At 36.5% G+C, this 26,691-nt stretch overlaps 1 protein-coding gene across 1 annotated transcript; it reads left to right on the top strand.

The window, feature by feature from the left end:
- Window positions 1–24,872: 24,872 nt before the first annotated feature.
- Window positions 24,873–26,311, top strand: LOC107493756 (uncharacterized). The gene has a single exon (XM_016114805.3). The coding sequence runs from the start codon at window positions 25,136–25,138 to the stop codon at window positions 26,063–26,065; it is 930 nt and encodes a 309-aa protein (XP_015970291.1). The 5' UTR covers window positions 24,873–25,135; the 3' UTR covers window positions 26,066–26,311.
- Window positions 26,312–26,691: the final 380 nt, after the last annotated feature.

The raw sequence follows: 26,691 nt of genomic DNA, 5'->3' as shown, positions 1-26,691 counted from the left end.
GTTGTTTAGAGGAAAATGCATCCCTTGAGGCATCTCAGGGATTTCTTGATGATGAGCTTCCTCATGCGTCTCTTGAGATCCACGAGTAGGCTCTCTTGTTTGCTCCATCCTCTTCTTAGTGATGGGCTTGTCCTCTTCAATGAGGATGTCTCCTTCTATGATAACTCCAGCTGAGTAGCATAGATAGGAAATAAGACGAGGAAAAGCTAGCCTTGCCAAGGTGGAAGGCTTTTCGGCTACTTTTTAGAGTTCTAGAGAGATGACTTCATGAACTTCTACTTCCTCTCCAATCATGATGCTATGGATCATGATGGCCCAATCCACAATAACTTCGGATCGGTTGCTAGTGGGGATGATGGAACGTTGGATGAACTCCAACCATCCTCTAGCCACAGGCTTAAGGTCCAATCTTCTCAATTGAACCGGCTTGCCTTTTGAGTCTTTTTTCCGTTGAGCTCTTTCCACACATATGTCCATGAGGACTTGGTCCAACCTTTGATTAAATTTGACCCTTCTAGTGTAGGGGTGTACATTTTCTTGCATTATAGGCAAGTTGAACGCCAACCTTATATTTTCCATACTGAAATCTAAGCATTTCCCCCGAACCATTGTAAGATAATTCTTTGGATTCGGGTTCATACTTTGATCATGGTTCCTAGTGATCCATGCATTGGCATAGAACTCTTGAACCATTAAGATTCTGACTTGTTGAATGGGGTTGGTTAAAACTTCCCAACCTCTTCTTTGGATCTCATGTCGGATCTCCGGATACTCATTTTTCTTGAGCACGAAAGGGACCTCAGGGATCACATTCTTCTTGGCCACAACTTCATAGAAGTAGTCTTAATGGATCTTTGAGATGAATCTCTCCATCTCCCATGACTTGGAGGTGGAAGCTTTTGTCTTCCCTTTCCTCTTTTTAGAGGTTTATCCGGCCTTAGGTGCCATAAGTGGTTATGGAAATACACAAAAGCTATGCTTTTACCACACCAAACTTAGAATATTGCTCGCCCTCGAGCAAAAGAAGAAAGAATAGAAGAAGAAGAAGAGAATATGGAGGAGAGGGGGAGAGATGTATATTCGGCTAAGGGGGAGAAGAGAGGGTTGTGTTGTGTGAGAATGAAGAAGGAGGGAGGGGTTTATATAGTGGAGGGAGAAGGGTTTGGTTTGGCCATTTAGGGTGGGAAAGAGATTTTGAATTTGAAGGTAGGTGGGGTTTATGGGGAAGAGAGATTGAGGTGATTGATGAAGAGTGTTTGGGGAAGAGTGTTATTGGGTTGTGTGAAAGAAGATAGAAGGTGAGTTGAGGTAGGTGGGGATCCTGTGGGGTCCACAGATCCTGAGGTGTCAAGGATTTATCATCCCTGCACCAATTAGGTGTGTAAAACGCCCTCTGCATGCAATCCTGGCGTTTAATGCCAGATTGATGCTTGTTTCTAGCGTTAAATGCCACTACCATGCTTGTTTTGGGCGTTCAATGCCAATCTGCAGCATGTTTCTGGCGTTGAACGCCACTTCCATGCTTTTTCCTAGCGTTAAATGCCAGCTTCATGCTCTGTTCTGGCGTTTAACGCCAGCTTTCCTCAGGGTGCAATTCTGGTGTTTAAACGCCAGACTGCTGCTTGTTTCTGGCGTTCAACGCCAGATTCATGCTCTGTTCTGGCGTTCAACGCCAGCCAGATGCTCCTTACTAGCGTTTAAACGCCAGTAAGCTCTTCCTCCAGGGTGTGCTGTTTCGTTTGCTATTTTTTATTCTGTTTTAAATTTTAGTATTTGTTTTGTGACTCCACATGATCATGAACCTAATAAAACATAAAAGAACAATAAAAATATAGATAAATAAAAATTGGGTTGCCTCCCAATAAGCGCTTCTTTAATGTCAATAGCTTGACAGTGAGCTCTCATTGAGCTTCACAGATTTTCAGAGCATTATTGGGACCTCCCAACACCAAACTTAGAGTTTGAATGTGGGGGTTCGATACCAAACTTAGAGTTTGGTTGTGGCCTCCCAACACCAAACTTAGAGTTTGATTGTGGGGGCTTTGTTTGACTCTGTATTGAGAGAAGCTTATCGTGCCTCTTTTCTATGTTTACAGAAGGATAGCCTTGGGCCATAAACACAAGGTAGTCCCCATTCAATTGAAGGACTAATTCTCCTCTGTTAACATCAATTACAGCTCCTGCTGTGGCTAGGAATGGTCTTCCAAGGATGATACATTCATCCTTCTCCCTCCTAGTGTCTAAGATTATGAAATCAGCATGGATGTAAAGGCCTTTAACCTTCACTAACACGTCCTCTACCATTCCATAAGCTTGTCTTATTGACTTGTCTGCCATCTCTAATGAGAATGTGGCAGCATGTACCTCAAAGATTCCTAGTTTTTCCATTACAGAGAGTGGCATAAGATTTATACCTGATCCCAGGTCACACAGAGCCTTCTCAAAAGTCATGGTGCCCATGGTACAGGGTATTAAGAATTTATCAGGATCTTGTTTCTTTTGAGGTAAAGTTTGCTGAACCCATGTATCTAGTTCACTAATGAGCAAGGAGGTGCATCTTCCCAAGTCTCATTACCAAACAACTTGGCATTCAGCTTCATGATAGCTCCTAGATATTGAGCAACTTGCTCTCCAGTTACATCTTCATCCTCTTCAGAGAAAGAATAGTTTTTAGAGCTCATGAATGGCAGAAGGAGGTTTAATGGAATCTCTATGGTCTCTATGTGAGCCTCAGATTCCTCTAGGTCCTCAATAGGAAACTCCTTCTTATCCGGGAGATATTCCATGAGGTCTTCCTCAATGGGATTCATGTCCTCCCCTTCCTCTCTAGGTTTGGCCATTTGATTATGTCAATGGCCTTGCACTCTCTTTTTGGATTCTCTTCAGTATTGCTTGGGAGAGTACTGGGAGGAGTTTCAGTGATTTTCTTACTCAGCTGGCCCACTTATGCCTCCAAATTTTTAATGGAGGACCTTGTTTCACTCATGAAACTTAAAGTGGCCTTAGACAGATCAGAGACTATATTTGCTAAGCTAGAGAAGCTCTGCTCAGAATTCTCTGTCTATTGCTGAGAAGATGATGGAAAAGGCTTGCTATTGCTAAGCCTGTTTCTTCCACCATTATTAAAGCCTTGTTGGGGCTTTTGTTGATCCTTCCATGAGAAGTTTGGATGATTTCTCCATGAAGAATTATAGGTGTTCCCGTAGGGTTCACCAATGTAATTAACCTCTGCCATTGTAGGGTTCTTAGGATCATAAGCTTCTTCTTCAGAAGATGCCTCTTTAGTACTGTTGGATGCATTTTGCCATCCATTCAGACTCTGAGAAATCATGTTGACTTACTATGTCAACATTTTGTTCTAAGCCAATATGGCATTCAGAGCATTAATTTTAAGAACTCCCTTCCTCTGAGGCGTCCCATTACTCACAGAAATCCTCTCAGAAGTGTACATGAATTGGTTATTTGAAACCATGTCAATAAGTTCTTGAGCTTCTACAGGCGTTTTCTTCAGGTAAATAGATCCACCTGCAGAATGGTCCAGTGACATCTTAGAGAACTCAGATAGACCATAATAGAATATATCCAAAATGGTCCATTCTGAAAGCATGTCAGAAGGACACCTTTTGGTCATCTGCTTATATCTTTCACAGGCTTCATAGAGGGATTCACCATCTTTTTTTTTGAAGGTCTGAACATCCATTCTAAGCTTGCTCAGCTTTTGAGGAGGAAAGAACTTAGCCAAGAAGGTCATGACCAGCTTATCCCAAGAGTCCAGGCTATCTTTAGGTTGTGAGTCCAACCATGTTCTAGCTTTGTCTCTTACAGCAAAAGGGAAAAGCATGAACCTGTAGACTTCAGGATCTACTCCATTAGTCTTAACAATCTTACAGATCTGCAAGAACTCAGTTAAAAACTGATAGGGATCTTCTGATGGAAGTCCATGAAACTTGCAGTTCTGTTGTATTAGAGCAACTAGTTGATATTTCAGCTCAAAATTGTTTGCTCCAATGGCAGGGATTGAGATGCTTCTTCCATCAAATTTGGAAGTAGGTGTAGTATAATCACCAAGCATCCTCCTTGCGCCTCCACCATTGTTATTGGGTTCGGCCATGTCTCTCTCTTTTTCGAGATTCTCTGTAAGGTTTTCTCTGAATTGTTGTGCTTTAGCTTCTCTTAGCTTCTTCTTCAGAGTCCTTTCAGGTCCTGGATCTACTTCAACAAGAAAGTTCTTGTCCCTGCTCCTGCTCATATGAAAAAGAAGAGAACAGAGAAAGAAGAGGAATCCTCTATATCACAGTATAGAGATTCCTTTATGTGAGTAGAAGAATAAGAGAATAAAGGAAGAAAAAGGTAAGAATCCAAACACAGGGGGGAAGAGTGGGTTCGAATTCTTGAGTAGAAGAGAGGTGTTAGTAGATAAATAAATAAATAGAAAAAGATGAGAGAGAGGAGTTTTCAAAAATTTTTGAAAACAGGTTAGTGATTTTCAAAAATTAGAAAGAGAAAAGTAGTTAGGTGGTTTTGAAAAAGATAAGAAATAAACAAAAAGTCAATTAGTTAGTTGAAAAAGATTTAAAAATAAATTTTGAAAAGATAAGACGTTAGAAAAAGATATTTTGAAATCAAATTTTTGAAAAAGATATAATTTTGAAAAAAAAATATGATAGAAAATATATGATTGAAATTTAATTTGAAAAAGATTTGATTTTTAAAATTAAAATTGATTACTTGACTAACAAGAAGCTAAAAGATATGATTCTAGAATTTAATGATTGAACCTTTATTAACAAGAAAGTAACAAACTTCAAATTTTTGAATCAATCACATTAATTGTTAGTAAAGTTTTCGAAAATCATGAAATAAAGATAAGAAACAAATTTTGAAAAATATTTTTAAATTTTCGAAAATCATAAAAGAAAAATGAAAAAGATTTGATTTTTGAAAAAGTTTGAAAATATAGGATTTTTAAAATTGAAAATTTGACTTGACTTATAAGAAATAGCTAATTTTAAAAATTTTTGACTAAGTCAACTCAAATTTTCGAAATTTTGAGAGAAATAAGGGAAATATATTTTTTTTTTATTTTTGAATTTTTAATGATGAGAGAGAAAAACACAAAAAATGACTCACAACATGAAAATTATGAATCAAAACACATGATGCTTGCAAGAACACTATGAATGTCAAGATGAACACCAAGAACACTTTGAAGATCAAGATGAGCATCAAGACTTATTTTTGAAAAATTTTCAAGAAAAGAAAAACATGCAAGACACCAAACTTAAAGATTTTTCATGTTTAGACACCATGAATGCAAAAATGCATATGAAAAACAACAAAAAACACAAAACAAGAAAATTTAAAGATCAAACAAGAAGACTTATCAAGAACAACTTGAACATCATGAAGAACACCATGCATGAATTTTCGAAAAATTCAAGAAAAAGAGAAACATGCAATTGACACCAAACTTAAAAATTGACACTAGACTCAAACAAGAAACACAAAAATATTTTCATTTTTTATGATTTTATTAATTTTTTTGGTTTTTTTGGAAAATTAATTGTGGAAAAACAAAAATAAAGAAAAATTTTTGAAAAAGATTTTTGAAAACTTTTTGAAAAGAAAATTACCTAATCTGAGCAACAAGATGAACCGTCAGTTGTCCAAACTCGAACAATCCCCGGCAACGGCGCCAAAAACTTGATAGGCAAAATTGTGATTTACTCTTTTCATAACTCGAACAATTGTTAGTAATGGATCCAAAAACTTGGTGCACACTACTATGGTTCACTCACATTCTTCACAACTTCGCACAACTAACCAGCAAGTGCACTGGGTCATCCAAGTAATCAACCTTACGTGAGTAAGGGTCGATCCCACGGAGATTGTTGGTATGAAGCAAGCTATGGTCATCTTGTAAATTTCAGTTAGGCTGATTCAAATGGTTATAATGGTTTTTGAAAATAATAATAAATAAAACATAAAATAAAGATAGAGTTACTTATGTAAATCATTGGTGGGAGTTTCAGATAAGTGTATGGAGATGCTTTGTTCCTTCTGAATCTCTGCTTTCCTACTGCTTTCATCCAATCCTTCTCACTCCTTTCCATGGCAAGCTGTATGTAGGGCATCACCGTTGTCAATGGCTACATCCCATCCTTTTCGTGAAAATGGTCCAAATGCTCTGTCATAGCATGGCTAATCATTTGTCGGTTCTCGATCATGTTGGAATAGAATCCATTGATTCTTTTGCGTCTCTCACCACGCCCAACAATCGCGAGTTTGAAGCTCATCACAGTCATTCAATCCCTGAGTCCTACTTATAATACCACAGACAAGGTTTAGACTTTCCGGATTCTCAAGAATGGCCACCAATAATTCTAGCTTATACCACGAAGATTCTGATCAAGGAATCCAAGAGATATGTGCTCGATCTAAGGTAGAATGGAAGTGGTTGTCAAGCACGCGTTCATAAGGACGGATGATAATGAGTGTCACGGATCATCACATCCATCAGGTTGAAGGGCAGCGAATATCTTAGAATAAGAATAAGCATGAATCGAATAGAAAATAGTAGTACTTTGCATTAAAACTTGAGGTACAGCAGAGCTCCACACCTTAATCTATGGTGTGTAGAAACTCCACCATTGAAAATACATAAGTGACTAAGGTTCGGGCATGGCCGAATGGCCAGCCCCAAAGTCTAAGAACTGAACGTCAAAGATAGATACCCAGATAAAAATGAGACCAAGATGTCTAATACAATAGTAAAATGTCCTATTTATACTAGACTTGTTATTAGGGTTTACAAAAATAAGTCTTAATGCAGAAATCTACTTCCGGGGCCCACTTTGGTGTGTGCTTGGGCTGAGCTTGAGTTTTACACATGCAGAGGCTTCTCTTGGGGTTAAACGCCAAGTTGTAACGTGTTTTTGGCGTTTAACTCTGGTTTGTGATGTCTTTCTGGTGTTTTACTCCAAAATGCAGCATGGAACTAGCGTTGAACGCCAGTTTGCGTCATCTAAACTTGAATAAAGTATGGACTATTATATATTGCTGGAAAGCCCTAGATTTCTACCTTTAACGCCGTTGCGAGCGCGCTATTTAGAGTTCTGTAACTCCAGAAAATCCATTTCGAGTGCAGAGAGGTCAGAATCCAACAATATCAGCAGTCCTTTTTCAGCCTGAATCAGATTTTTGCTCAGGTTTCTCAATTTCAGCCAGAAAATACCTGAAATCACAAGAAAACACACAAACTCATAGTAAAGACCAGAAATGTGAATTTTGCATAAAAACAACTGAAAAAATCCCTAAAAGTAGCTAGATCCTACTAAAAACTACCTAAAAACACTGCCAAAAAGCGTATAAATTATCCACTCATCATATATAGTGGTTGGGATAGTTTTGTTCTTTTTTTATGCTTCTAAAAACATGGCACTATCATGCGTACGCTTGGCCCACGCATACGCGTAACAACCAGAATCTAAGCGTGCCAGGATCGTGCATGGACTGTGCCATCGCATGGTCTAAATAGAGAGTTGTGCACGTAGTGTGTGGGAATTGTGTGTCTAGCACAATTTTCTCGCACGCATACGCGTGACCTATGCGTACACGTCACCCCTTACTTTCTCTTCTCACGCCTACATGTGCCAGACAGGTACGCATCGGTCCCCAGTCGCCCAAGTCCCGCGTATGTGTGACCTCCTACCCTTCTTCACCCACTCTTCCTTTCTTCTCTTCTCTCTATTTCTTTTCTTCTTTTCTCTTCTCTTCCTTTCTTTCCCTCATTCAACCATTATCTACCACTATCAATCACCATCCACCAGCATCTCCCTTAGTTAGATAGTTAGTTAATTAGTTAATTAATTAATCAGTTTAATTTTCTATTTTTGGTGGTAAGCGTTGGATTATTAATTTGATTTTCTGTTTCTTGATGCTAAAATTATTCATTGTTGGATTCCTTTATTGAGGTTATAATATATTACATGGTTTTGAGTTCTTCATGCTTAACATTTATGAATACTAAGTGCATTTGAATTGCCTTCAAAGCGGCCTAAATATTTTGAATTACATGTTTTAGCAACTATGTGATTTAAATTCTCTAACCATGATGAGGCAATTGTATGTAGTTGATGCATTTTTTGTTAGGTGATGCTTGTTTATGATTGATTTTTATTTACGTCACCTAGTTCATGCATTGAGATTAAGAAATTGTGAACTTGGATCATAAGCTTACCTAGTGACATCTTTTGAGCTTTCTAATCTTTGTTGACCATGCTTGCTATGTAAGAGATTTCGACTTCTATCTCTATTTTTCTAAGTTGCATAACACCCATGTTCTATCTTCTATGTCAATTAGGTGATGCGAATTAAACTTCAAAGTGTATCATTGATTGATGTGTGAGTTCCATATTTTTTTTGTTGCATTGAATTCTCTGGCACGTCAACCAGTGTCCATTTATAACGCCCTACCACATAGAGCCTCATGCTTAAGTCATAAGACAGAGGTGGTGAGGTATTATGACTTATAAAGTAAAATTATATATATGATAAATAGTGAAAAAAAGTTTTAACTTGGAGCCTTTGAAGAAAAATGTAAAGCAAAGTCGTAAAATGAAAAGCGCAGCACTCCTAAAGGCGATAACGTAACCGAAGCAGATAAGGATGAGTTGATACGGATATACAAACATATATACAGAAGAGTGACAAAATAGAGATAACAAAATAAGAGACTCGGATCACAAAGATAACCAGTCCGAGCATAAGTATACATACATATATACATAGGGCAACCTAAAATGAAACCCAAAAGATAGGATTATATAACCTGTTTCTCCATTTTAACCTCTATGAGGAGTTAATACAAAATATATATAAACAGTGGAGAATATAAGTGTCTATCTAAGTACAAATAGCCAAAAAAAAATAAAGTTCCGAGAGCTGAGGACCTTCGCTAAATCAGAAGCCTCCAGCATACCTCAGCGAGGGGCCTCACGTCCTGCATCTGAAAACTATAAAATATGCATGGGGTGAGAACCAGAGTTTCCCAACATAGTAACAGTGCCTGCATATCTAACGTATAATGTCCTGGGAAAGACGAAAGCGATCCTAGAACTCCTAGCATATAATCAAAGCTTTTAAACATACTAAACCATAGATGATATAGGCAGCTAGCTATGGTTCTTCGTACTATCTAATATTTGCTAATCTAGCTCCTCCGAACCTCCTAAACTGTCACCATGAACAGTTGATACAAACACACATAGTACATACAAGGAATTAACAGGTAAAAAGTATATACGATATACAAATAGCAATTAATTATAAAATCAATTAGGCATTCCAAATAGAGCACACTAAACAAACATATAAATGCATATGATGCATGCCTGTCCTATGGCTGATGAGTCTCATCTGTCAGTTATCAAACCAACCCAACGTATCCGATAGCTAACCTGGGCACGGTCTCTCTGTGGTGCACTAACATCATTAAAGGGTATACGTGCCCTGTCACCATTAGAGGGTATTTATGTCCTGTCACCATTAGAGGGTATCTATGCCCTGTCATCATACCCAACAACTCATACAATCATCATTACTTATCACTCATTGTTAATTCTCTCTATACTTCATCCACAAGCTACCACATTTCCTAGTTTCTTCTCACTACTAGGAATACAATTAATATCTAGGACTTAAAGGATGAAAATGGAGGTTTAGAAGTTTGAAATTCGGTTTTAAAAACACAAAAATCATATTTGCTAAAAAAAGAGTCACATCTATGCGTGGGCCACGTGTATGCGCGGGAGTGCATTTCTGAAAGGTCACGCGTATGCGTCGTCCAAGTGCACGCATGAAAAGTAGAGAAGGGAAAGTGATGCCTGTGCGTCAGACACGCATACATGTAGAGACATTTTATGCTTCGCGCACAAAACCTGTATGGAACCATCACAACTCTCTGGTTTCTGTACCATGCAACAGCAGCAATACAACGATGTGTGTGCATCGGCCAAGCCCACGCGTGAGAAGGAAAAATTATGGGTGATGCATACGCGTCAGCCACGTGCACGCGTGGGCGTACGTTTCGTGAAAATTTTTAACTAAGTCTGAAGAAGCTACAGAATTTCCAATTAGGACCCTAAACTTCCAACATGCATAACTTTTCCATTTTAAATCATTTTTCCTCCGTTCTTGGAACAGCATAAACTTCAGGAACCCAACTTTCATTTAAAACATGTTTGAAACTGTTTTACACAAAAACCAATTTATAACTTGCCAAAGTTTGGCCAAAAACCAATTTTACATAAAAACCCTCAACCTCCATTTTCATTAAAACCAAATACAAATCTCGACATTCTACATATACAATTAGCACCAAAACATACCATAACACTCTAACACAATACCACATCCTTCCATTACCCACCTTGGTCACCTCACTTTCACAATATTTCCTTGCATAAACTTCACAATCATACCAACAACCATCATTTAGACATATTAGTATTACCATCTTATCAATCATCATCAAAGGATCACATTTATATCAAATTACACACATTACACATATAAGCTTCCATCTCAACCTCCACAATTCACTAACCACATACTTCATTTCCTATCTTAGGGACACTAGCCTATGTTTTTACAATACATTATATTTTAGATAAGAGGAACCGAAACCATACCTTGGCCAATTTTGACGTATTTCCTGAGATAACCCACCAAGCCAAACACAGTGATCCAAGATCCAAAGTCTCTCAAACAAAAGCACTCAACCTCCGCCAAGCTCCAAAGCTTACAATTCAAGCTCCAACATATACATATACACAGCTAATACATATATACAACACATATACACTCAAATTCAATACCTAATACACAAATGCAAGGAATTGACTAGAGTTCTAGTATCCTCACCTTACCCAAGTATCGTATAAGCAAGAGTGAATATTTTCCTCAAGCTAATCAGATCCTAATACATTAAAGGGGCAAAAACTCAACACTACTTACATAATTTCGAGAAATTCTTCCAATAGAATTGTAGTGCTTGACGCGCTAGACGCGTGGCCGCAAACGGTGCGGCAATCGGAGCTCGGAGCAAGAAGTTATGGTGGTTTGAATTATTGAGCGAGGGTTTGTATTCTTTGGAAGCTCTCTTCTATCCTTGGACATGCATCAGCGTGTTTCTCATTTGGGGAAGAGGAGGAAGGCTAAGCTTTTTTTTAATTTGATGGGTTGGATTGGTCTCTTGGGCCAAATTCTTTAAAGTTGGTGTCAAAATTCTTGTTTTATTTAACTCTATCACATTAAACTACAAAATTTCATTTTCTAAATCTCCTTATTAATAAATAATTTATTCGCTAATTATTTACTAATCTCGCGGGTTTTACACCATTCAATATCCATTTCACAATTGCTTGATTATTTACTTAAGTGCTTCTATGCTTCTATAATTTATTCGCTACTTTAACAATGAGTGATTCATTCAATGGCACGGCTGTAAGTGATTAAGCCATGGGTCATAGTAATTAATCTCCTTGGATCCAAACCAAATACCCAAACAGGTCAGTCAATTTGGTAGAGGGTGAATCTCACGCAATTCAATCACTGATGATCCTACTCAAAATGCCACGGACAAGGTCAGATCTTCCGAATCAGAGAATGAAGCTCTATGATTCTAGCCCTAGAGCCACAGGAACCTCAATTACCCCTGACTAACGAGATTTCATGCCACATATCCCAATTAGCCTAAGTAACTTGTTTGAACCTGTGATGTACTCTCAAACTGTAGCTTAATACTATCTGGGTCAGGACTTGTAAAGAACTCATGTATAATAAGGAGTCATACTGTTGTTCCACTCCATATTCATAAAGATAAAGAATGAAAATACACCACAGAATGGAATTAAGCATATATTAAAGTAAAAAAGTAATAATATTAATCCATACGAATGAGCAGAGCTCCTATCCTTAACCTAGGAGGTTTAGCCGCTCATAATTTACAGAAAAGATAAGTTTTGAGAAGCTAAAGATCAAAAGTCCCTAACAAAGGTGATTTTTCTTCTATTTATACTAATCACTAGACTAAAAAAAAGATGATAATAATAATTAAAAATTAAAAAAATGAAATAGACTAAGCTAAAGGTGCGAAAATCCTATTCTGGGCCCATTTGGTGAGCGATTGAGTTGAGCTTGGCATCCAACTTGGAGGAGCGGGCATTTATCCATGCTGCGTTGATGCTCCCTTGGTGGCGTTGAATGCCAGTCTTGGGCGTTCAACACTGGCTTAGGTCCTTCTGGGGCGTTGAACGCTAGAAAGGGGGTAAGTTGGGCGTTCAACGCCCATCTTTGGCAGTCCTTCCTAAAGAAAAGTATAGACTATTATATATTGCTGAAAACTTCTTGAAGTTAGCTTTCCAACTCCGTTGAGGATGAATCAATTGGACTTTTGTACCTCCGGAAATGCTCGTTTGAATGCATGGAGGTAAGGATTTGACAACATCTGTTGTCCTTTCTTTGCCTCTGAATCAAACTTTGTCAAAACTTGCCATTTTCACCCAAAAATCACCTAAAATCATAAGGAAAATACAAAAACTCAAAGTAGCATTCAAATAAAGAATTTTGCACTAAAACCTACTAAAACACAATAAAACTTAACAAAATATACTAAAATCACTAAGAAAATGATACCAAAAAGTGTATAAAATATCCGCTCATCAGCTTCCTTGCTTTTCCTTCTACTTGTCTTACTATCCTGTTTTCTATCTTGCAGGATGATTCACCATAAGCAAAAAGGGAAGTAGAAGAAAGAACATGTAGTAGCCAGTTGATCTACCAGTTGAAGGTGGCAATCCGCGTAGTCGTCGTACCCTCTTGCTCATCTTTGAATGCACTGAGGACGGTGCAAACTTTTTGTAACGACCCAATTTTCAATATATCTAGATCATACTGAAAACTGAGTGCTACCAATTTGTCTTCCTAATTATTATCTATTATTTATCATATGAGCCTGATTCGTTGTTAAAAGCGTAGTTAATTTGCGAGGTACTTTTTTTTTGAAAACATTTGGATTAATAGACAGAATCATTCATAATCAATTCACAACTGATAATAGGTAAAGCAGTTATAAAAATCACACATAAATACATCACAATTAGTGGACAACATTTAGTGATCCAGCCTTTATTAGAGTACAGACTTTTAGTTAGAACACCCCTAGATATAGCTAGGTAATACATTCTAGGTCTTCAAAACTCGAGTCAGGTCGAATGTCATCAAAAAGGTAAAAGGTCATATACTACTCCTTTGCACGATCATACATTGCCATATGACGTCCCACTGGTACTCCATCAAGTAGCCACATAACAGGAGTCTCGTACACAGGATTTAGGCTAAAGTGCGCATACAAACGGGATGCAAATGTTAGCTGGTTTCGCTCACCCTAGACTCAGAAGACTACCTAGAGCGAAATTCTCTTTGCAAAACAGTCATCAGTAGATTACGAAAGGGTACTCCTGCTTTCATCTGAAGGGGGAAGGGAGATAGAAGGGGTAAGAACTGGGGAGTTCTTAGTAGGGTTGGGGTTATTAGTTAAGTTCATTAATTCTGTGTTGTTTAGCAGACAAATAGCAGAAATATAGAGAAGTAGTAAATAGGAGATAGAGATAAATAGAATAAGTAGAAAAACAAAAAGTAGAACACAAACAGAAGAATACAAGAAAATAAAACACAAACACAGATAATAGAATACAAACAAAGAAAGCATACATTCATACAACAATCATAACAGAGGAAATGCACAACCAAGTATGATGCATGTCTAGCCCTAGTGCAGGTAATGAGCTTATTTGTCGGTTCCTACCCGCTCCCGACGTAACCCGAAGCAGCTGAAACGGGTATGGTTTTCCAATCAGCATAGGTACAGTTCTCACTAACCGACGTATGCGTGATATCCTCTGTAGGCAGACTCTGCCTTACAGGTGGCGGCATTCTAGCCGTGTATGAAATCATATCCTCTGTAAGCAATCCTTGCCTTACAGGTGCAACATTCTACCCGTGTATGAATTAATATCCTCTGCAAGTGATCCCAGGTTATCAGTTGCAGGTACAGCTCTCAATAGCTGTGTAGCACTGGAAAATGTTCTGTGGTCGTACTACTATTTATCTGACTGCCTCAATGCAGCAGATGAACATACAAATAATTCTAGAGTTGCCTTAATACAACAAATGAATAAGCAAACATCTCTTGGGTTGTCTCAACCAACAAATGACCTTCAATAGGTCCTCTGCTTTTTTATCATACTACTCTTTTCTCTTAGTCTCTTTACTCTGCTCTGATTACTCTCTTCTCTTTGTTTCTCTTTACTCTGTTATGGTTTCTCTTTTCTCTGTCACTCTTTACTCTGCTCTGGTTACTCTATTCTCTGTGTTTTTCTACTCTACTCTGATTTCTCTGTTTAATGTATGTATTTAAAGCTTATGTAAAATTTGGTATGAATAGTTAACCTGTCCCAAGTATAGGTTCATTATGTCTATATTGAAATAGTTTAACCTTTCATATAATACCTAACCTTCGGTGCAACTCAAGAACTAACTATGTTGCTCCTAGTTCGTTTGCTAATCTCTATTTGATTCTGTCATTAAAACCTTACTGACTTTTTCTTCGATTTTCATTTATTCTTTAACTTTTTATCTTTCCTTTATCTTTGCCTCACTATCATGTTATTACCACTCTTATTATTTTTATTAAAATTTTATTTTTAATTAAATATTATTATTTAATATTTTATTGTTATTTATTATTTTATTATTAAATTTTTGAAAATTACCCCACTTTAACTTTTAACCTTTAAAATTTACTTTTTACCTCTCGTAACTTTTAATATTTCTACTTTAACCACCCTAACTTTCAAAAATTAATAAAGGTGTTCTTCAATGTTCTTCATCACACTCAAAGTGTTCTTTGTGTTCTTCACAAATTCTTCGGATTCTTTCTCTATTTTCACCTATTTTTTTAGTCTTTTCAGCAACCGACTTTTATCATAATTCATAATAAATTCCCAGCCACTAAAACCCCATCTTTTCCACATGATTTTAACAAAAATTGAACCCCAATTTAGGACCTAGGGTTTCAGTTTCTAGCTACACTCAAGAACACAAATTCATAGCTTGAATTTCATCAAATTTCATCAAATTTTCATCAAATTTTCAACAAGAATCACTCATATAAATCATCAATTTCAAGCATATTCAAACCATATCAAAATTACACAACTCAAACACAATAAATCAAGATTAAATTCATCAAACCCTACCTTGATTTTCCGCTCCAAATTTGGTTACTCCTTGAAGTGTTCTTAAAGCACTTTTTCCTCCTAAAATACATCAAGAACAACTTTGAATCCATAAAACCTCCACTGACCAAACCTTAATCAACATGTTAGTAAGGGATTCCTCACCTTAAGAAAAATGGGAATTGAAGATTCTTGGCTCACAAGTCAAGCTAAGAAAGATATCTAAGGAAGAACATCAAGAAAACACATGTTTAAGCATGTTTCCTTGAAAACCGAATTGAAGAAGGAGGGAGACAGCCATCTCACCTTATTTTTAGCTTTGATATGTTATATGGTTATGTAGAGGAAGAAGAGAGGATCATTTTGGTGTAATCGGAGTTTTGATTTGAGTTTTAGTTCAAAAGAAATCAAGCTTTGAACATTAAGTGTTCATGAAAGTTTCTCTCTTTTCTCTCTTGTTATTTTCGGCCAAAATGAAGAAATGAGACAGCATTGGAGGTCTTGGGGGTGTAAGGTGAGTTGTGATTGGTTGGCTTAGAGGTGGATTAAAATAATATTAAAATATCTTAGGTGTATAACTACTAAAACTAGATGTATCAGAACACTTGTAAAAATATCTCTAAAAATTCTTTTCTGAGCTACTAGCATAAATGACACTAGTAACATATTTATTATGAGAATAGAATATATATGATAAGGCCTTAGAATTGCTGAAGTCATCAGAGAGTGCTGGTGCTAAGCTGAACCAGTAAATTGTGAACCCGGTTAAACCGATTTTTTGTTTTCAACTAAAATAGACCAGGTAACTTTATAATATCATTCAAGTAGCTTCTAATACTAATATAATGATAATATTATACTATTATCTCTCTTCTCTCATGAATCAAGTCCGGTTTGTCTAATTGAGACTACTTACGAAAATCAGAATCAAAACTCCCAACTGATACGGTTCAAAAACTCGGTTCTTCGTGATTTGCATTATCAAGCTTGCCCCAAAAGAGGTTCTAGCTTAAATATAACATAATGAAAATGAATATTGAGATGCTTGATGATACATCAGAGGTGTTCCCTTTTCTGATCTTTCGGTGAAATCCGTGCCTTCAGAAAAGATCTCGCGTACTCGAAAAATGGGGTTGTTACACTTTCAAGTGTGGGGAGGTCGTCCGACCAATCGGCCATTTTTGGGTGAAAAATCCTAATCCTAACACTTTCACATTTCATTTTTTTCTTCTTCTTCTATCACTAGGTCTTTTAGAATTCTTAGTTACATTGTCTTGGTATACATATATATAATAAACTTAATCAAAATAATGAAAATTTTCAAGAAATTTATCTATAGGGCACCCCAATTTTCATTGAACTTGCTTGAATTATATATTGTGGAACATGTTTTTGAGCTAAGAACACATAAGGTTTTTGAGTTTTTTAGCCTAATTATATGGTTGCATCATATAACTATTATTTTCCTTCTCGTGTGCTATTCTCTTTCTATGATTGCAATCTTTGATTTGTTTGATTCTTTAAGTCCATTATTTTATGTATAAATGTATTTATATGATTGGGGACTTTATTTCTTTAACTCACTTATCCAAATAGCCTTACCTTTTATTTACCATTGTTAGCCAATTTTAAGCCTATGTTAATTGATGAGCAGATAATTTATACGCTTTTTGGCATTGTTTTTACATAATTCTTAGTATGATTTAGTTAGTTTTTAGTATATTTTTAGTAGTTTTTAAGAAAAATTCACATTTTGGACTTTACTATGAGTTTGTGTGTTTTTCTATGATTTCAGGTATTTTCTGGCTAAAATTGAGTGACCTGAGCAAAAATCTGATTCAGAGGCTGACAAAGGACTGCAGATGCTGTTGGATTCTGACCTCTCTACACTCGAAATCTAATTTTTGGAGCTATAGAGGTCCAAATGGTGCGCTCTCAACTGCATTGGAAAGTCGACATCCAGGGCTTTCCAGCAATATATAATAGTCCATACTTTGCCCGCGTTTAGAGGACACAAACTGGCGTTTAACGCCAGCTTTCTGCCCTATTCTGGCGTTAAACGCCAGAAACAAGTTGCAAAGCAGAGTTAAACGCCAGAAACAAGTTACAAACTGGTGTTTAACTACAGGAAAGATCTCTACATGTGAAAGCTTCAATGCTCAGCCCAAGCACACACCAAGTGGGCCCGGAAGAGGATTTATGCATCATTTACCTATTTCTGTAAGCCTAGTAACTAGTTTAGTATAAATAGAACTTTTTACTAGTGTATTAGATGTATTTGACCAGATCTTTGATCAGTTTTATTCTATCTTAGACTTTTATGGGGGCTGGCCATTCGGCCATGCCTAGACCTTCATCACTTATGTATTTTCAACGGTGGAGTTTCTACATACCATAGATTAAGGTATAGAGCTCTACTATTTCTCGAGTATTAATGCAAAGTACTATTGTTCTTCTATTCAATTCATACTTATTCTTATTCTAAGATATCCATTCGCACACAAGAACATAATGAATGTGATGATTATGTGACACTCATCACCATTCTCACTTATGAACGCATGATTGACAACCACTTCCGTTCTACATGAAGACAAGCTTGAATGTATATCTCTTGGATTTCTAATCAACGATTCACATCGACTCTCCTCTGATAATGGGGCATCTGAATCTGAGATTCGAGTCTCCGTGGTATAAGCTAGAATTCATTGGCAGCATTCTTGATATCTAGAAAGTCTAAACCTTGTCTGTGGTATTCCGAGTAGGATCTGGGATGGGATGACTGTGACGAGCTTCAAACTCGTGATTGTAGGGCGTGGTGACAGACACAAAAGGGTAGTAAATCCTATTCCTACACGATCGAGAACCAACAGCTGATTAGCCATACGATGTCTATGCATGGTATTTTTCATCCGAGACGAGCCATCCGACAGTTGATTAGCCATACAGAAACTGTAAAGGACCATTTTCACTGAGAGGACGGGAAGCAGCCATTGACAACGGTGACACCCAACATACAGCTTGCCATAGAAAGGAGTATGAAGGATTGGATGAAGGAAATAGGAAAGCAGATATTCAAAAGGAACAACGCATCTCCATACGCTTATCTGAAATTCTCACCAATGAATTACATAAGTATCTCTATCTTTATTTTATGTTTTACTTATATTTTAATTATTAAAACTCCATAACCATTTTAATCTGCCTGACTGAGATTTACAAGGTGATCATAGCTTGCTTCAAGCCGACAATCTCCGTGGGATCGACCCCTTACTCACGTAAGGTTTATTACTTGGACGACCCAGTGCACTTGCTGGTTAGTTGTGCGAAGTTGTGAAAAGGAGTGGAGATTACAATTGTGCGTACCAAGTTGTTGGCGCCATTGTGTATCACAATTTCGTGCACCATTAATCCCCTTTTGTTCTTAATTTTAGCACATTACTACCCCTAAGTGAAAAACAATAAATGTCCTTAATTTGGATTTTTGATTAGTTTAGACTAGTGAGAGTGTGTATCATTTGATTTTGGGAAGTTTGGGAACATTGGTTGAGATAAAGTATATTTTTTAGTTTTCATTTAAAAAAAATTCTTAGAAGTTGGGTAAATACTCATGCATTGAATGTTGGACTATATGCATTAATCTTTTTGTATATATTATGTTATTGAAAAAAATAATAATATAAAAATAAAAAAGGGAAAAAAAGAGAAAAATAAAAGCAATAAAAGGGGACAAAATACGCCAAAGAAGAGTATAATAATAACTGCATATGTGTTGTAATTGAAAAGAATGCACGAGTAGGTGAAAAAGTGAGATTATGGGTAGCTAGGTATTGTGTTAGAATTACACAAGTTGTTATATGTGTTTGGTGAGAGTTTAGATTAATCAAAGATGTAAATTTCAAGCTCACTTAGCCATATATATCCTTACATTACCCAAATCCCATTACAACCTATAGATAAGTCCTCGTGATATTTGTATACATACATTGAATAATTGCTGATTGTTAGATGAAAAACAAATCTTAGAAAGCATGATTAGAGGGGAATTGAGTGGATCAACCATAAACACTTGAGCGATTAGAGCGTATACACATCCGGTGAGGGGTTCAATTGCTCAATTACATGTTTTCACCTATGATCATCTCTTATCTTGCAAGTTTGTAAATTCTTTTCAATAACTCAATTCAATTGTAGATTTGATTTGATTGTGATTGCTTTAGCCCTTATGTTTATACATGCTTTCTTGGGAATTGATTTATTTTGACCAAGTAGTTAAATGCATGCATATATGTTACATTTAGATAGTTCATATTGAATAAATGTTGATACCCCTTTCTTGTCTTTCTTGGTTTAGCATGAGGACATGCTTGGTTTAATTGTGGGGAGGTTGATAAAACTCAATTTTAAGGTTTATCTTGTGTTGAATTTAGTGAACTTTATCAACTTATCCCACATTTATTCAATGAAATAGCATAGTTTTGTGAATTTCTCCTAAATTGTGCTTAAGATTAAAAACATGCTTTTTAGGCTCTTAAATTGCTAAATTTAATTTCTTTGAATTCCATTTGATGCCTTGATGTGTTTGTTAAGTAATTTCAGGTTTATAAGGCAAAGATTAGGTTGAAGAAATGAAGAAAAAGCATGCAAAAATGGAGAATTCGTGAAGAAATGACGTTTTCGTAATCTGCCCAGTTCCGTGTACACGTGACCCACGCGTACGTGTGACACTTGTAACGTGACCAACTTAAAGGAACACACTGTGGGTGATTTCTGAGCTCATCCAGGGCCAAATTGATGCCAGGGCATCTTGGCCAGTTTCACTGACATTTTCTTTACTCTTTTTAAGGTAGTTTCATGCATTTCTTTAGGAAATAAGTGCAAAGTTAATGAGAAAAGTGATTGCCAATAACGCTCTCGAAGCCATCATTGCCCACGTTAAGAGTCACGTTAACTAAGTTAACGTGAACTCTAACGTGAAGAAGGGACTTTGAGCCAACGTTAGTGACACTTAACATTATCACTAACGTTGGCCAATGATCATAAGTGGCCACGTTAGAGTCCACGTTAACTTAGTTAACGTGGCCTCTAACGTTAAAAGGGGGAAGGGAGCCAACGTTAGTGACACTCAACATTGTCACTAACATTGGCCTAAGGTGCAATGTAACACGTTAACTCCCACGTTAACTTGGTTAACGTGGGAGCTAATGTAAGAGGCAAGGGTGGTCGACAACGTTAGTGATACCCAACATTATCACTAACGTTGGAAGCAACCACAAAACCCCAAGGAGCCACGTTAACTTCCACATTAACTTAGTTAACGTAAGTTAACGTGGAAAGCTAACGTTGGTGAGTGAAAGATGAGCCAACGTTAGTGACACTCAACATTGTCACTAACGTTGGGGATGGCTAAGAATGGCCATGTTAGAAGCCACGTTAACCTAGTTAACGTGGACTCTAACGTGAGACATAGGGGCACATTGGAACGTTAGTGACAATGTTGAGTGTCACTAACGTTCTTGAACTCATACTTTCACTAAAACGTTAACACCCCTAACGTCCTGAGCTAAAGTCTCTACCCACTTCACACTTTCTCTGTACAAGTAAAACCAAGCCCAAATGAAGAAGAGAACTGCTTCAAACTCAAGATCCAAAGGCCCAAGACTTGAAGAGCCAACTAGAAGCTGAGAAGAGTAGTATATATAGGAGTAGCTTTGAATTATTTAGGGAGTTCTGGAAGTGGGGAAAAGAGCACTACTCTTTGTATTTTACTTTGCTCTTCTAGTTCCATGATATATTCTCCATTTTTGTTTTCATTTTTTAGAGCTATGAACAACTAAACCCCTTTCATTGGGTTATGGAGCTCTGTTGTAAGTTGATGGATCAATACTAATTTTCATCGGTTTGGATGGATATGTGACTATAATCTTCTCAATACTTGATTTGGGAAATGCATGTGGTATAATCAGTGACCACACTTCATCTCTTCTCATGAGCAATTGACCAAGGAATTGGCTATTGATCAAGATTTGAGAGATTGAATTGCAAGAAATTGTAATTCAATCAATTAAGATTGCCAAGGAGATCAATGAGTGCATTGATTGAGGAAGAGATGAAAATGAACTTGATCCGGAGAATTGCAACATCTCCAGCGCCCAATGAACTCCCCAATTCTGATCTCACACATTCTCTTTAATTTCTGCGTTTACTTTCATGAGCAAACACCCCATTCCCATTTACAATTCTGCAATTTACTTTCAGTCATTTACTTTCATCCCTTTAATTCTAGCATTTACTTTTTCTGTTATTTACATTCCCGTCATTTTATTTTCTGCAAATCTCAACCCAAATTTTGAATTCGCTCAACTAGAACATTCTTCTAATTAAAGTTGTTTGATCAATCAATCCCTGTGGGATTCGACCTCACTCTATTGTGAGTTTTTACTTGACAACAAATTCGGTACACTTGCCGAAGGAAATTTGTTGAGAGACAGTTTCCACCTGCATCACAAATTCAACACATTTCTGAAGTATTTGAAGCCAAATTCAAGAAGGAATAAGGAAGGAACAATTAGATTAGGTTAGAAACATGTTTTAGGGTATTTTTCTAGAGAGAGAAGCTCCCTCTTATCTCTAGAATTAGGGTTCTTAGTTTAAGTTTCTCTTTAATTTGACCTTTTCATACTTGTTTTAGTGTAGTTTTCATTTACATTTTCATGTTCAATTGTCTTTAGTCTCTTAGTTTCCTTTGTTAATTTCTCTTTTTTGTTACTTTTTATGTTGATGAACTCTTGTTAATTTCCATTTCATTTAATGTAATTTTATGTTTTCATGTTTTCATGTTTATTGTTGCTTAATTGAGTTTTTATTATTGTTATCTTGCATTTGATAGTCTTAGATTTTATTATTATTACAATTTATTAGAGTAGTTGAGCATTCTTAGCTTGGAAAGAGAAGTTCGGTAATCTTGAGTCATTAATTCTCAACTTATGTTAGTGATCTATAGTTGTTAGTTAATATTATTTCCATTAACATTACTTATGGATTGGGGTTAACTAGGCATATTTGACTTTCTTCCGATGTGGAGATAACATAATAGGCTTGACTCATGTTAATTACTGTGTTAAGATTAACGACTAGGATAGAAAACCTTGATTTTCAATCCTTGCCATGAATGCCTCTTTAGTATTTGTTCTCTTTAGTTGTTTGCTTTATTTTATTGCCATTTAAATTCTTGTCTTCTCATATGCAAACCCCCTTGAACCTCATAACCGATAACACGCATACCTCACTGCAATTCTTTTGAGAGACGACCCGAGATCTAATACTCTCGGTATTTTTATTAGTTTACATTGTGAAAAATAAAATTAAACTTTGATTGAGAATCTGTTGTTGGTCTAAACTATGTTTGTAGTGAAGTAATTCTTTTATCAAGAGGAATTCAAGATTGGCATAAATTCTACCCATCACATACAGACCATGAAACTTCCTTTGAGTGTTTTTGATAGTATTGATAAAATTTGCAGGAACTTCTTATGAGGAAGTGCTAGCTCAGGGAGGAAACCTTACCACATGAGATGGGAGAAAGTTTGCCTCCCCAAAAGCCTGGGCAATTTGGGCTTCAAACCAGCTAGGGTGTTGAACAATGCGAATCTTATGAAGCTGGATTGGAAACTATTCCATAATAAGGATGCGTTATGGGTAAAGATAATCTGCAGCAAGTATGGATGTGGAGATGACTCCCTACCACTTATCACAAAACATTTATCTTTATCTAATACTTGGAAAGGTATCTTTCAAGTTTGGAAGAAGTTTGCAAATAGTTTTGTTTGGAGACTTGGTTCCGAAGAAAGTGTTAATTTCTGGAGAGATCATTGGATGCCAGGGGCACACCACATGTTGGATTTTGCTTAGCCCGAGGTGTTTTCTGATATGTTGGAGAAACAATTGTGTGACTATGTGTCAGACGAGAGGTGGGAACTCAGTCGAATTGCAGTGGTTCTAGGCGAAGACTGGATTAGTTTTTAGTTCAATGAAAACACCTAAACCAGCGATGGGAGAGGATATATTAACCTAACTGTTGATATCAGATGGTACGTTTACTATCAAGTCAGCTTGCTCCCTCTACTTAAGTACTTCGGATAACTCTAAGGCTAAGCTTTTTTGAAAGATCTGGAAGCCTGAAACTCCCGAAAGGTTGCGTACTTTTTGTTGGCTTGTTGCAAATGAGGTCCTATTAACTAATGAGATTATAGTCGAAAGACATATAGCCCAAGATGGGTCCCGTGTAATTTGTGGTGAGGCAACCGAATTGATGGTCCATGTGATCCGAGACTGCAGAGTTGTGCGACAAACATGGATGAGAATTGATGCCCGATTGCGAATTGGTAATTTTTTCAATACCCCTTCCTCCCTTGGTTGTTGGAGAACTTATCATTCCAATCCCTCTTCTAAAGGGTTCACTGGCCCCTCCTTTTGGTGTGCACAATAAATGCTCTCTAGCATCGTCAGAATAAGGTGGTCTTTGATAGCGATGAGGCCGTAGCAGAGAATAGCATTCAGTCTTTGTCCTTTCACTTAGCAAAGGACTATTCTTTGGTGCAGTCCGAGCTAGCTCGGCGTAGGAAGAAGTTTGGCAACTTCATAGAAAGACAGATCAGATGAAAGCCACCAGATCACCCTTTTATTAAGCTCAACTCAGATGGCTCCATGTTAGATGGAGGAAAAGCAGCTTGTGGTGGGATCCTAAGGGACTCTGATAGAAGATTTCTAGCTTGCTTTAGTGCTAATTTGGATTGCGGAACAGTGACGATAGAAGAGCATTAGAGAATTTTGCTAAGCTTAGATCTAACTCTGAATATTGGTTGTTTTCATCTAATTATTGAAGCTGATTTTGTTGTTATGATGAAGTTTTGTCTTACATGCTACTTGATCTTCAGTCTTGGCTATCAGAAACAGATGCCGCAGATTTACTAACTGGAGTATTCATTATCAGTTTCAAAAAGCAAATACTTATGCCGATAGATTGACTCACTTTGACTACAGTCATACATATTTAATTGGTCCATTTCAAATTTTACCAAATAATATTTATTATTACCCAATAGTTTTACATAGAAGTAAAGATAATTAATAGCATCGTAATCTTAATTTTAGATAAATGGTCTCAATTTATCCTTATTAATTATTCTATTATTGTAATTTCATTTCCTTTTTGTAAAGCATATTTATTATTTGCTCTTTCTTCTCTGTCATCTAATAGAGCTATTAATGAAAAAGAATTTAATCTTATGTAATTTTATAAATAAAAGTTATTTTAGACCAAATTGAATTTTAAATAGGAAATTATTTGAAAGCATCGAGTATTATTACTGTAGGAATATTGTAAGTAGATAAGGTCAAAGCAGGGATTAATAGCAATAAAAAGAAACGTAATCGGTTTAGGATTGAATCATCACATGACTTTTCAATATCATAATAAAGTAAAATATTAATTAATTTTAATGCTTGGATTTAATTGTGGTGCCATTCAATGGAGGAGCCAAGGAACATGGTTTTCATTTTCTCTGTATTAGTCTTTGTCTTTACTCTTTCCACTTATGTTTCTCTCAACAGGCTACGCTAAAGATAACAGAAAGGACGTTTAACACATGGAAAACTCCAGAAGCGGAAGTTGCCCTGTCTTTTGTCACCTTCAATCTCTCTCTCTCTATCTCTTTCTAGTTGCTAGCTAATTCTTTCTTCCGTCTTGTGCAAACACAAGAGTAAGTAACCGTTGATCCATATCTTTTTATTTTTTAATAAAATTGGGGTTAATTATTATTCTTTTAATATTAATAATGAGAGGGTTAGCATCATGTTACAATGAACATGCGATTAGAGTGTCCGATTCGTATTGTTCTTCAAAGCCTTCAAGCGAAGCCTATCTCTGTCCAAAGATAACCCTTTCTTCCACCAAATACTATGTTACTTCAGTTTACAAAGTCAACTTTAATTCAACGCAAAAACCACAACTGCTCTTGATATCAATAACTTGGACCAAGAAACTCATAGGCCAAGGCTTCGTCATAACCGTTACCAATAATTCTGATCCTTCTTTCCACTCCATACCAAAGGAGCACCAATTAAGAAAAAGCAAAGGAAACGAAACCTTGGAGTCTCAGAACCTTCACGTGCAAGTCTCGTGGGATGTCACTGCCGCAAAATACAGCAGCGATCAAGGGCCAGAGCCTATTGGCGGGTTCTACGTTGATGTTTTGGTTAACGCAGAACCCTGCCTGCACCTCGGTGACAACAAGAACGCCGAGGCAAATGGTGGCTATGGAAGCTTCTCGTTGGTTTCTAGAATCGAGAGGTTCTTCGGCAATACTATGTTTTCGACGAAGACGAGGTTCTCCGATGCGGGAATCTCGCACGACATAGTGATAAATTTTCGTACGGTAGACGAAGAATGTTACAAGGGACACGGACATGATGAAGTAGTATTGTGTGTGCATATGGACGAGAAGAGAATTTTGCAGGTGAAGAAGCTGAAGTGGAACTTTCGCGGGAACCACACGGTTTTCGTGGACGGTTTAGTTGTGGATATGATGTGGGACATTCATGATTGGCTTTTCTTCGATCAAAACAACAGAGGCTCTGCTGTTTTCATGTTCCGTACGAGGAGTGGATTGGACAGTAGGTTGTGGTTGTTGGAAGAGAAGGATTTCCAGACAAGTGACAATGGATTCTCTTTGTTGATATGTGCTAACAGTAAGAATCCTGATTGATTCATTCACTTAGCTTCTATATATTATTATCTATCATTCAACTGGTTTTCCTTTCTCTCAAGATTTTGACGAAACTGAGACCTATTGAGATTTTCCCCTCTCAATCTATCTAGACTTTAAGGTTTATATATTATCTTGTGCTCATGTATTTTTCATCTTGAAAGGATAGATCAACCATTTAGATTAAGGAAAATATTATATGTATAGTGGAATTAATTCTATATAATGTGGTGCTAATTTCGTCCCCTACAAGGCTACAATCATCAAGTTATAGATAATCTTTTCGTTGAATTTATTCAAATCGCACTCTCGTGCATTTATCAAAAGAAATTATAATTAGTAGTTCTGGATTCGAGTTTAACCATCGAGTAATCAATGTTGTAAATATTATCTTAACAATCGAGTTTAATATATTTTCTATCTATAAATTATAAATTTTTTATTATGTTTTACATTAAAATTATATATAAAAAATGACTATAAAATTTTAAATAATTAAGAACATTAATATATATATAAAATTATATATTACTATTATATAAATATAATAGTAATATATAATTATTAATACGCATATACTATATGCATTTTATCTAACTTTTAATATTATATATATATAATCAATT

Source organism: Arachis duranensis, chromosome 6 (genome assembly GCF_000817695.3).
Source record: "Arachis duranensis cultivar V14167 chromosome 6, aradu.V14167.gnm2.J7QH, whole genome shotgun sequence".
NCBI lineage: Eukaryota > Viridiplantae > Streptophyta > Magnoliopsida > Fabales > Fabaceae > Arachis > Arachis duranensis.
The sequence above is the reverse complement of the archived record's forward strand: the minus strand, read 5'-3'. Positions and strand labels throughout refer to the sequence as shown.

Excerpts from the sequence above, each read along its gene's own strand:
- LOC107493756 (XM_016114805.3), top strand. The coding sequence starts at position 25,136 with ATGAGAGGGTTAGCATCATGTTACAATGAACATGCGATTAGAGTGTCC.